The 13,126-nt window shown below is 47.9% G+C and overlaps 1 protein-coding gene across 2 annotated transcripts in view; it reads left to right on the top strand.

Moving 5' to 3' along the window:
- The first annotated feature begins 6,655 nt into the window (after positions 1-6,655).
- The window catches only part of LOC100651542 (dendritic arbor reduction protein 1), a 36,246-nt gene continuing 29,775 nt past the window's right edge, over positions 6,656-13,126 (top strand). Inside the window, exon 1 of one of the 2 annotated variants that reach the window (XM_020866805.2) lies at positions 6,656-8,748. In XM_020866805.2, coding sequence (XP_020722464.1) covers positions 8,325-8,748 — 424 coding nt within the window. In that variant the 5' untranslated portion in view covers positions 6,656-8,324. The remainder of the gene's footprint in view (positions 8,749-13,126) is intronic. The other variant, XM_012316889.3, reaches the window with a different exon arrangement.

A 13,126-nucleotide genomic window follows, 5' to 3' on the forward strand; every position in this document is an offset into this window, starting at 1 on the left:
GCGAATCATCCGTTCGCCGATGATTTCTATCCACGGAAGTACACGATCGACGTTGTACCAGTATTTTTGTTAAGGAGACCTCTTTATTCGACTAGTTCGTCCAGACGATTACGTGGCAAACGATATTACTCGACGTCGAAACTCTGGAAAAAGACAGGTTTCAAAAGAGTCGAACGTTGAAAAGTGGGTGGGGGATTGTCGGATCTGGTAACGAGCGTATTCGAGTCGCCTATTCCCGATGTAATTGGACATTAACGGCGACTCCTGATGTAATGCGTTTCGCTTCATTTCATTTCGCTAAATCGGCCGACCAGAGTACCAGCTTCTTGATGATATCTGGATTATCCGTGTCGTGTATTCGTTCAAAGATTCCACTGCGATATACAACATCGTAACACGCAGATATCTATACGGCCTGATAAAACCTACATCTTTGCGTGTATCGCTTATTGCAGTATGCGGACACTTTGGTCGGTTTGTAGCAATAGCGCGCAATTTTAGCAGAGTGTTGAAGTTGCGATGAATCAGTAATTAGAAGGAGATTATTAATACCTTTTCATGGAATCGCCAAAGTATAAATTTAAGTTCGATATTTAAAAATCTACCGGTAGTATATCTTACTGTCTGCTATTGTACATACTACTACGTGCATTTACTATATAAATATCGCTATGTACCTGTACTGCTGACGTCAGATGTTTTCCTATTAGTTTAGGGGAACCTTCTTAACCCTTCTGCATTCTTCAGTCATTTTCGACCTAATATTTTATTCCCAATGTGGCCAACAGAAGAAAGATTTCTCCAGCTTCGTTCGCATACGTAGTTTCATAGGCGATTTCTTATACGCGATTTCCAATTCCGAGTTTGCGTGAAATATTTCCTCGGTGTTTAGTTCGTACAAAATATTTTCAACGCGTATGATTCTTGATACGTTATCTTCCCCTGGTAGCCGATAGAAATAGTCGTTAGAAAAACTTGCATCGTATCTTGCACGAACGCAGAATCATGGTCGATTAATCGTTTCCTTAACGATTTAAACGAATCATCGCGTCTTTTATTAAGCCAGGAGGTGTCCTACTCTACCGCTGAACGAAGGATGCGAGTATATTCGCAATACAAAAGGACGATCGACTTGGTACAATCCCAAAAGAGGCAAAATAAAAGTCCAATAAGACTCCGGTAGGATGAGCCACGAAGAAACGAAGCCAAAGGTTTAGAGACAAGCGTTAGGATCGAGCCACGGCCCATATTCAAAAGTCTCGGCTCCAGCCGTGTAGGTACTTCTCTTCTCCCTTCTCTCTGTCCGACGTTGCCGCGCTCGAGTCGCGCTTAACCGAAAACCAGGTGTCTTCCGTAGCCGGCGCGCGTACTGTAACTCGTTCTCCACCCACCGGCGGATGGGGCGAGGTAAGCAACGGTCCTGGAACCTGTTCCGAACCGTTTGAGAGTCTCTGCCCTACCTTGTCCCGTCGTCCATCCACCTTCGTCCCCTCTCGCCTCGACGACTCCCTTTCCCCCGTGCCACCGCCCCCGCCGCCGCCCCTTTTCATCTTACTTTTCTCTCTTTTCCTTACCAACCGTCTCTTTCTTACGCCGATCTCCTTCTTCGTTGCACTTTCAGGGATTCACGTTCGCCAGCCGGCGTAATATCACGCACATCATCGTCACGGCGATGTGTACGCGTGCTCGGCTGAAATCGACGGGCCAACGAAGACGTTCGCGCGACGAGAAGGACGAAACTCGCGCATAGAACGTCCGCTGGTGCGACAGAGATGCGTCTGGTGGAAAGCATCGGTGATAGTCGAGCGAGGAACAGGGAAAGGCGAAAGAGGAACGAACACGATCGAAGGAAAAAGAGAAGATGGAAGAGGAGAGAGGAGAGAGGAGGAAGAGAGAGCAGGAGAGGAGACGATGTTCGAAGCGTGCAGGAGAGCAGCGAGGAGGGGAGAAGGCGCTGGCAATCAGGGCGAATGGGGTACGGCACACGCCACACGCCATCATAATGGAATAATGAGGCAAAGACGATAGCAATCGCGCAAAGGCTCCTTTTCCGCGCGACACGTCCGTGCCTTGGCGCGTTGATGCGCGCGACCGCGCACGAGCTCTCTGGAACGTCGTGGACGAATTGAGCGAATCAGAGCCACATCCGATGAGGTCACTTTGGCTCTCTCGGCTGCTGCAGGACCGCGTCAGACTTCTCTTGCCTTGTCCTGTTTCTTTCTTTCATTCTCTTTCCTCGTCGCCCTTCGTCGCCTTGTTAGATCTTACGAATTCCTCCTTCCTTTCCCTTTCTCCATCAGCCACGCGAGATATCCCTGATAGTACAGACGTTTAGAGCTGCTTTATTTCATCGAACCGTGTTCGTCGATAAGATCACCGACGGGAAATTGAGAACGGACGTGAAAAGTTTGGGAACAAGAAGATGCAGGATTTAGATACGAGTTCACGTGATTCGACCGTTTCCCGGCCGATGAAGAGATTTTTAATGGCCGTGATAACGAGTCGAATGAGAGGCTACGAGCATCCAGGAGAGACCGATCCGCTCGCACAGGGAGGTGGAATCTCGAAGACGACGCGAGGAGAGGCAACGTCAGAAGAAGTAAAGAAGCCGTGGCACGTGACCCCAGAGACCGGCAGAGTCAACTCGCTCAAGTAGCCGGGCTCTGCCCTTTGACCCAACCGACAATTTCGAATTATGTCTCTCCGAGAGAGCGGATATACTCTCGTCAGGGACGTCTTGACCGGGAGGTGGCTCGCTTTGCTCTTCTGAACGGTGCTCCATCCACCGAGGAAACATCGATCAACTGGCGCACGAATTTCGAACACCTTTGTCCTCGGCAAATATCGATTCACGTCTATACGAAGGCGAACGAGAATATCAAACTCAAGAGGATCGTTAATCACATTTGAAATAAAAGATTTGCTTTCCATCTATTAATTAGTCGTACTATCCCCGAAGAACAATCGCGGTAAATTTTATTCAAATTTCAGAACACACTGAGAGAGGCGAGCATCTCCGTGTAGAGAATGGCTCGTGCCAGCCGACGGAGAATCCCTGGAGTCCGCGATATGCGCAGTTGTTCTTCCCTGAGGAAGACAAATGATCCACTCGGACGCGAGACAGTTAGCGTATCCGCGGGGAGGCTTGAACGTCGTCGACGAAAGAGAAGAAGAAGAAGAAGAAGAAGAAGAAGAAGAAACAGAAGAAGAAGAAGAAGAAGTTGGAGAAGAAGAAGACGAAGAGGAGAGGAGGTTTGGTCTCTCCTTCTTCGTTGCTCCGTTGCAGAAGATGAGCGCGCGCCTTCAGGCAGGCGGACTCGTTCGCTTGATCCCGTGCCATTACGATATTAATGTAATGCCGCTAAAAAGGTGTGTTTGCTCGGTTAGGAGGAGAGGGAGAGGCGAGCCGAGGCGAGGATCGAGCCCACGTAGAATAGTCTCGCCAGATATGGCGTGTGCCTGTGCCGTGGCCACCACCACGGTTATCGTCGTCGCCACCATCGCCGTCACCGTCATCGTCCTCTTTGCTCGTTCTCCGTTGCGGCTCTACACCCGGCTGATCCCCCTGCCGGTTTAAGGAGAACGATTAGACCAGTCGCGAAACGGGACCTGGATCGACATTTTTTTCTTCGCCTCAATTTGGTCCTTGTTTCTCGCATGCACGCGCGTATACACGACTCGTTCAACGTTCTCGATCATCGAGAACGTGCCTCGTATCTTCGGACTATCTATTGTTCCCGCGGTATCGCTACAACGGACCTGTCGGGGTCGAAATAACGCCACGAATCTTTTGTTCCTTTAAAAATCGTACGAACGCCCGAGGGTACACCGGTTAATGGAGAACTCGGTTCGCAACGAGAGGAGGGAAAAGGTTCTACTCGAGTAATCGAAGACCGAGAAATTATAGTGTCAGATATCCCTTGTTGCTCGCCACTCGTGGAAATCATTATCGTTGGATTTATGATTCTTTAAACGATCGATCAGGTGAGACGCGGCTGTACGTGTCGGTTCTTCGTTTCAGTTTCATCGTGCACGCCGATACGATGCAGCTGAATTTTCGTCCCGCCTCACGGTGACTGTTCTCTTCCCTCCGGTGTCCGTCGTTCTTTCCTTGTTTCGTTCAGTCACGGTCGCTCGCGACCTCGTATCTTTATTCGGTCATGGAGGCAACGAGAGCGGTTGCGTGTATATTCACGCCGGTGATCGGTACGACGACGCCGACGCTGGTCGTCGCTGAACGTTCCGGGGGGAAGTTGCAACCCTTTTTAGCTAGAGGGTATACACGTCGGAATAGTCGTTTTGATATAATTGCGAAAACTGGACTGACCTGTTTCGATACCTCTATGCTCGCTGGAGGACATCTTCTGCCGGTCTTATCTTTCGAGCATCGCATGCAATTCTGCTTCGACGTAATGATAAAATTGTCGCGGCGCAGAACGAGAGGGAAAAAGAGGAGAATAGAAAGAGTAGGAGAGATTAAGATCGAATCGTATCGAACGTTGTGTCTGCTAGCGCGAAGGACGTCGTTAGCTTTTACAGTTGCAGCTACCACGCTCGTAAACGCGGTCTCGTTACCGGCCACTGCGCTAGGATTCCATGTTTGAAATTTAATGGCTTCAATTAAAGAATAGGAGCTTTGCTTTATGGGAACTCTCGAGGGACATCTCTCCGTCTTATCTCCATCTTAATTCACATCGAATGAGTTTATCTTTTGACAGATTTTCTTCGCCCGAGCTATTTCTAACTCAAAGTTTTCACAGACCGTGGCGAGCAAACGAGTCTGTGCATGTGGCGAAGGAAGTCTCGATGGCGTCGTTCAAATGGTATAGCAGCGTCCAAACTAAAAACGCGTCTACAGTTTCCGAGTGTGTCGCTTTTCGCTCGAGCATCGCTTTTTGCGGTTTCTCTTCCCTTCGTTTAGCCCGAAGACAGAGCATCGCGCTGCCTTTCAAACCGTAATACGCGTGACGCGCTTCTGGCACGCGTCGAAACCTGCACTTAACGAACCACTTGTGCCCCTAATATTACGTGCCAGCCAAGCGGATATTTATCCCTACGCGCGTAAAGATAATGCATGCGAGGCTCGTGCCGAAATACGCGTCGCTCTCATTCGCGCTCGTTGCCATCATTTCTCCGTTATTCCATGTACAAACGAATCTCTGTGTCTGTAAACTATTCAGAATTAAGTCCGTTAACTATATATTTGGAATTGTAACGTCTATATTATCTATATTTTCTCGTAGACAATCAGTATGTACGAAGATAGACGCTGGATTAGGCTATGATCAAAGTGCGAATGCTCCTTCTTTCCTCGTTTTAACGCGATCAAAGTGCATTCTCGCTTCGTCGCGAGAAGCAGCTCTTCCGATGTGAACAAATTATATTTATTTGTATGTACATCGTACTTTTATTAGCAATCGAAATATGACGTATTCTGTGGTACAATGGTGGTATCTTAAAGAGCTACTGGTATCTAAAATCTCGTGACGAGGACTTGCGCGACGAGTAGATCTTCTCGTAAATGAATATACGAACGCCGTTTAAACTTGCTCGCTTGTTCTAAACGCAGCCTTACGAATGAACCATCTGAGAATCGAAATGCGTACACAAATAAGAATCTATGTATATACATATTCGATTGCTCTCGAAATGACAGTTCGTCAGAACACGCGCACCCGCCGTAGCCTTGTCCGGCTAGGACAGAACAAAGACGAAAGAAATTTGAATATCCAAGGACCTCTTTATTCCACGAGGATGCTTTTGTCCGATGGGAGAGACGAAGGATCGACTAGTCGGAATCGAAGGGAGGAACGGAGCGTGGACGACGCGGGGGCAGCGTGTTTACGGTAAAAGTCATCCAACCCGGGAGAGTATCGACCTCAACCTTCTCCTCGCGCGGTCGTCCCTCTCTCTGGACGCTCCAATTTCAAGGTCGCGACGCGTGGCAGACCGGACCGAAAATTTCCGCGAGATTCCCGTACTTCCGGCGTCGAAATCTGCCGCGTCTGTAACGACGCGGGATCGGATAGGTGGTTTAGAGGCGCGCGAGCGAGCAACGAAAGGAGATAAGTCGAGGCAAAGTTACCAGGACGAGCGCGAAGCCGAAGAGAAATGCGAAAAGAGAAGAAGACGAAGAAGACGAAGAAGAAGAAGAAGAAGTCGAAGAAGAGGGGGACAAGTATGAGGCAGAATGAGAAAGAAGAGGGAGGAAGAAAGAAGCAAAGAAAGACGCGCTCTCTCTGGCGTGGGGGTGCGCCCACGCCAGTGACGTCACCCGGCGAACGTTGGCAGTGTTACCGGCGATGAACGCGTTGGTGTTCAAACCTCCGCGAGAGGAAACAGGAGGGAAGAACAGAAGGGAGAGAAAGAGAGGCTTCGTAGCGCGCGCGTCGAGGAAGGGAATCATCGCGCGAGAGAAGCAAGAGGAACAGACAGGAGGAGACGGTGTACGAATAAGCGAGACAAGGTTAGAGGCAAGATGAAAAGTAGGAGAAGGAAGGAAGAAGCACGCGAGGAGACAAGTCGAAGCGGGAGGATCACGAGTGGAAGAAGAACGGACGAAGAGGAGAGAGATGAAGGTTGGCGTGCTGTCGCGATGAAGAGGGGCGGCGGTGAGGCGGGAACAAGGGCGGGGGAAAGGAATGAATGGAAATCGCGGAGAGACACGCGGGAGAGACGGATGATCCGAAAGGAGCGGAGGAGACGAAGACGGTGCGCGTTGCCGTGTGCGTTTTAAAGAGAGGAGTAAAAAAAGAAACGTCTCGGACGAGGAGAGGAGGCGACGGACGAGGATCAGGGCGTCTCGAGGAAGAAGGAAAGGAGGGGAGGCCCGCGTATAGGTGAGGAGCGTGTACAGTATCGGGAGTATGCACGGGGTGATGTTGACGACACGTGACGCCAGCGAATCTCGTCTCGCCGGTCGCGAGGATCGCCGCCGCCGTCACCGCCACCGCCACCGTCACTGCCACCCGCAGCAACACCACCAGGAGCACCAGCAGCCGCGGCAGCAGCCTCCTCGCGCGCTCTCTCCGCGCGCGCGAGCGCTCTCTCGAGGCGACCGACCACTTCCCGCGCGAGCCGCTCTTTATTAGTCTACCGCGGACCATCGCGAACCCCTTTGGCTGCTTCGCCGGCTCCAGCCAGCATCCACGAACTGTTCCTCGACGTTGTACGAGTTCCTAAAGTTGTCGAGAGGAACGTCGCTGGTGGACCCCTTCATCGAGGGGAAAAAGAAAAGAAACGAACTCTCTCGGGGAGAGTCCGCCGGTGATCCAGACCGGAAAACGCTCGGTGAGCGACAGAGACGGGCGGGCGGCGGCAGGCTGGTCGTACGGGAGGAAGGGAGAGCCGACTCGGTGTGGAAGAAGAGGAGGAGAAGAGGACGGACAGAGCGAGAAAGAGCAGGATCCACCAGTGATACGATACCGGGCAGCACGCGCGCCGGTACGTCGGTTTATCGGGCGCGAACTACGAGCGAACCTTCGACTTCCGACCGAAGCGCGGAATTGAGAACGCTCCAGTGTCAAAGTCGTCCTGTTACTCCATCGAGGCAATAGTTTCTATTGGATTTCTACGAAGACGTCGACGGATCGATTACGACACTGGGTCGACCGGATTCACCGTAATACGTTGAACACTTACGAAGTTTGCGAGTTTCGGATAAAGTTTTGGGCAACCAGCAACTCTGTCGCAGGAAGATTTCTCCGACGCTTTCTTCTCCTCCCGATTAACAGGGAGAAATTTGATCCACCAGTGCCGCGCTTTCTACCTGTCGTTGGAGTGGCCAAAGGAACAAAAAAAGAAAAAAGTATTTTTCGACGATTCCGTTGGAACACCGCCCGCGTGAAAATCTCTCTTTATCCGTTGTCCCCGAGAGTGGAAACGCAAACATCTCGAGCGGTGGCTGTCCGCTGGCCTGTCCAAACGCTTCCGCGAGTGTCCTGTTCGTCGAACGAGGAACTGATCGATCGCGACAGTGATTTCGTTGACGTTTCTCTAACAGCGACTTCCTGCGGCCGGTTGTCGCGTCGAATCGCTCCGTTGATCGTCCGTCGCGCGCACAGAGACCGACCGGACGCGACGGTGACGCTCGCGTCGTCGGTGACGTCGTGACATGTGCGATAGCCTGGCCTCCTCTTCGTTACCACGCTCGTGCTCTTTATCGCGGCTATCGTCCTCGTCCTCGTCGTGGTCATCGTCGACGAGAATAAAGGAGTACAGGGTGCCGTCGGTGGTTGGCGAGCAGCGGATAGAAGGCAAGAGGAGCGAGAGCACGTGGACGACTGGCACCGCGACGAGGGCCGGCGGCGCGACAGGTTGAAAAGATGCTGGCACTGGCGATGCGCCGCGAACACACGACCGGGCGCAGCAATTACGAGCCCGCGAATCCGCTCGCGGGTTTCGACCACTTGCAGCATAACAGCGGCAATCCGTTCGCGGTGGTGCCCTCGTCGGAGGGCCGGCTACGCGAAACCGGCCCGGAGCCCGACGGCGAGTTGCAAGAATTCGTAGACATCGCTCAGGTACAGCAGCTCCTGCAGCAGCAGCAGCAACAGCAACAACAACAACATCAACAGCAACAACAGCAACAGCAACAGCAGCAACATCACCACCACCATCATCAGCAACAGGTGGCGGCCGCTGCGGCTGCGTCCTGTATCTGGGGAGCGGTTTATCCTCCGCCACCTCCTGCACTCGGATACCATCATCACCACCATCACCATCACCACCCACCGCCACCACCTTCAGGTAACGTTATCAATCGGTTTGACACCTTAGTAAGTCGAGGCCTTTTAGGATTCATTTCACGTAGACGATTCCAGGAGGTGTCTCCTCGAAGATAGAAATAGCGAGCAGATCACGGTGATTTGTCGCCGCTAAATCTAGAGTGCAGAGTCTAGAACCTCGAGCGTCGAGTGGTCCACGATACGGCTACGTGCTTCTTATCGGGAATTTCTTTATGGATCGAATACAACGCGAGGATGGATACGCTCAGCGTAGGCATAGCTGCGCCTGAAGACAGTTTTTCGTAGGATTGGATCGCCTCTTGGTGCGCGGCAACACGTTGCTACCGGTATTGGCGCCGATCTAAACACTCGGTGATAATCGATCTTTACGAGCGACACGTCGAAACCTGTATTTCAAGACCGGCTATTAAGTTTCTTGTCACCACTCGAATGTGGCTCGAGGGCCTTCGGGTGTATCGCGCCAACGTCGACGGTGTTGGCCGCGAAACGTCGAACCGCGGGCCCCGTTAAGATCCTGTCGCGATTAACTTCGCCTCTGTTCTGAAATATACTATGAATTCTCGTTGGCACCGCGGATTTTCTCGTTCGCCGGACCGATACTCGCAGACAGAATGTTTCCTTTCCATTGTCTTATCGTGGACCGGTAGACGAAGTGTAAGAGATATTCTCTTTTAATTTAACGACAGCCTGGAATCTTCCGTGTGATCATATCGATGACAACGTCGATGGATCCGAAGACTCCAGCATGGACTAATGGCTTTTACCTATTTCTCATCTGACTGTATTTTACGACGAGGTATCGAGAGCAAAAGTGGACTAATAAACCGAGTAATTCTCTATCGCCGACATAATATTCAGTGTAACTAATTTCGTTATGTTATGTGGACTTGATTTGGAAGAAACGAGTTCCTCCACTTTTATGTGATTAACCTGTTTTCAACGGGAATGATTTTGATGTAACAACTTCTGTATTTACGAATCTTTTATTCCTTAATATGTCCCATCGTTTCTGGTAAAATTAAATTATATTTATACTTGCGAAGGTCGTCTTTATTCGTTCTATAATTTCCGTTCTCTTCTATCAATTTTTAATTCTATAATCACAGAAATCTTTGATTCGGCAACTACTCGGTTGATAGATTTAATACATTTGTATAGATCGAGGCAAAGGAAACTCGTATTGAGAAAGATGTGACTTCAATTTTGCTCTCCGATGTCTCAAATAATCGCTTGCACCTTGTTCCGCTTCGCTTGTCAAATGCAAAACGCTCTGCTTTTTTTCGCGATCCTCGCTGGTGACGGGTATCTTCGATTGGCGTCTGAACAAACAACGAGAAAATGAACGATGTATCGGCGAATGAGAACGAGCGAACGCGAGCGAGAGATCAACGCGATGTTGCCGTCGGACCGCGACAACCGCTGGCCCGCCATCCATCGAGAAAGATTTCACTGACAACGAATAAAAGTCGTTTTTAATCATTTACGATCAACGACAATGTTGATTGTTATTTTATCGAATAGACTGGAACACAAGGGTGAATATTGAGATTATTGCTGAACGAACAGCACGCTGTTGGAGATAAGATTAACGATAACGTTGACCGGTGATTAATTACGCGATTAACCCTTCGGACGTAGCTGTCTATTGTTTGCGAAGTGTGAATATACGTGTTCTAATTTTACAAACGTCGACGACTGCATACCGTATGGGTACTATGAGAAATAAGCGCGTTTAATGTTGCCCGTTATATCTTTTTTATCGTCAAACGCGTATAGACTATGCTGTGAAAAGGACAGCAGATTAATACGGCTATGGTCGAGGTGGTTGGTTAAATAAAGAAGTGGAACTGTAAAAGGAAAGTATCGATACTTGGTGCCCTGTGTACGACAACCTGATGAAGGATTTTCATTTATAAGCGAACGCGAAGGTCATTTGCGTGTCAAGATAAAAAAGAATAGATTCTAAGATGTAGAAACATGTTAAAGTTGAAGCAGGAAAAAGTGACATTTTCCTAGCTTTCTGTTCATTTCTTCGCTGGACATGTAAACTCGAACGTCTGATCGATCTGTTAATTACTTAGCTTGCAGTCGCGAAAATTATGCCATACAGCATTTACGATAACGTGTGATACACGAAATGTCCAATTTTTATCCTACTGATTTCCTAAATATCCTCAGTTGATCCCCATTGTTATCTATGTTATAGATGTGTAATTATTTTTAAGATTCGATGAACAATGAGTATAAATATAAAATTTAATACAAAAATCTGTATAAATCCTTAGAAATCGAAGGTTTCGTACACCTACAACCCAATAGAAACATCGATAGTCAAGATCAAACGACATAAACATGGAACAAGACCGCACCAGAATACGAGTGAAAATACGGTAAACGCGTTTTAGGATGTTCGTGAAGCGCACATTTCTGACATTAAACGGCACATACGTTAGAAACTTGAGAATGACAGCTCTAGGTAGGGTGACACGATATACCCGATCTATATGACTGGTGCTATAGATATACGCGTGCAGACATTAGGGGTTGATGCGAAAGATAGGAGAAAAGAGGTCAGACAGCGCGGTCCTCGATCTTCTGACGCGCTGTAATGTCATTAAGGATGCCGACCGTGACGATTAATGAAAGAGGCTCGATCGTCAGTGGCGTAAAAAAGCTAGCGAAACGAGCTCGGGCGTGAGCGTGTCGTTTAAAGACAATGGCGAGGAACGCTGACTGTGGCGAGAGGAAAGGAGACCTGCGAATCGTGATTTGCCTTTCAATTTAAAATTGAAATAAATCTTTCATGTACAGTACGGATGTTCGTTCATAAGTATCAGTTCAAGTTGAAAGCTACGCGCTGTTTTTCTTCTCTAATTATCTTATCGCAAGTTTGAAAAGCATAGGGAAAATACAGCGTGTATAATTTTGCTCTTGGCTGAGAAGCAACTTTGAAATTTAGAATATCGTCGATCGATCTGTTTAAACAAGAATCTTCCTCTATTTGATCTTGAGATTAAATACAAGTTGACCCAGCTCCCTAAATATCTTCAAAGTATCGATTATCGTAGCCATTGGTCTTTTCACGGAAGTTTCTTCTTCGTCGATTTATCATTTGTTTTTAAAAAATGTACAATCTTAAATCTAGGAGTTGCTTCCCTTTTCGATTGAACTAGAAGTTCAAGAAACCACAGCTTGCGATCTTCACTTCCATTGTAATTCATTTCCATCGTAGCGTGTGTCTTGTAACGTAAAATATAGAATATACTGTAGCAAAATTTGTTGGAATTTTCCAATAAATGCAACCAGTAGGTTTCCTAGTATTCGTGGCCGGCGATGCATTTTCGTCTATTCATATTTTCCTTTGCTTTCGAAACTTTCCTCGTCGACTTTGATCGTTCGTGATTTACGCTTGTGGGACGATTTTAAAGGAGAATCGGAAGGAAAGGTAAGGGTGTGATCGGTGATGTCTTTTAGGAGCAATTTAGGACACTCGAGCGTAGTTTATGTGTAGTGGCTTCGGTAAACCGAAGGGTCGACGCCGTCGGCCTGAATTCGTACGAAAAGAAAGATTAGAAGTCCGAACGATCCCCCTCCGAGAGGAAACGATTAGAAGAACGGTGGACGGTTGTTGCTGGACCACGCCTAACCTTTCCCTCGTACATAAATAGAATTATTCGTTCCTACATGGAGTTTCTGATATGTGTAACACAAACGGGGATCTTCACTCGGAATCAATCCGAATCTTAAACTAGTCGAGCCTTAAAAATTCTTCCATAAGCTTGCCATCTTGATAGTATAATACGTACACTGGATCTCATAACTGCTCGTAAGTATAAAACCACCGAACAACTTTCGACTTTTATACGTTTGTATATAAATCTTATTTTATTTATTAATTTTAATAAAAATCCAAGTATACCACGCTTGAAATCGTATTTGAGAACAATTTATCATTCTTTTGCCCTCAAGAAAGCATCGAAAAGATCATCGGAAAGGAAGAAAAACAGTAGGAAAGTAGTTTATACTTGTTTCTTTACAGACTACGGATATTTATACGCATTTATATTTTTAGTGAGATAATTTAAAAAATGGAATAAACATCTACACATAGGTGGAAAATTGTTTCGCGTACCAAATATTGTAACGAGTACACCATACTTTGGGTATTTTCTATGTTTCTACGTATCACGTGCACTCTGTACGTTTTTGCATCTTCCAATTTCCCAAAAACGCGTAAAAGCCAACAGTCCATTCGTAACTATAGAACCTGCGTAACAGTATATTTGACTATAGCAAGGAATTGAACTTTGAGCTCGAGATAAAGTGAAATTTGTGACAGTAGCTTTCGTAACTGCTCGGTTTTGCATATTTCTAATTAT

Source organism: Bombus terrestris, chromosome 15, assembly GCF_910591885.1.
Source record: "Bombus terrestris chromosome 15, iyBomTerr1.2, whole genome shotgun sequence".
NCBI classification, from domain to species: domain Eukaryota; kingdom Metazoa; phylum Arthropoda; class Insecta; order Hymenoptera; family Apidae; genus Bombus; species Bombus terrestris.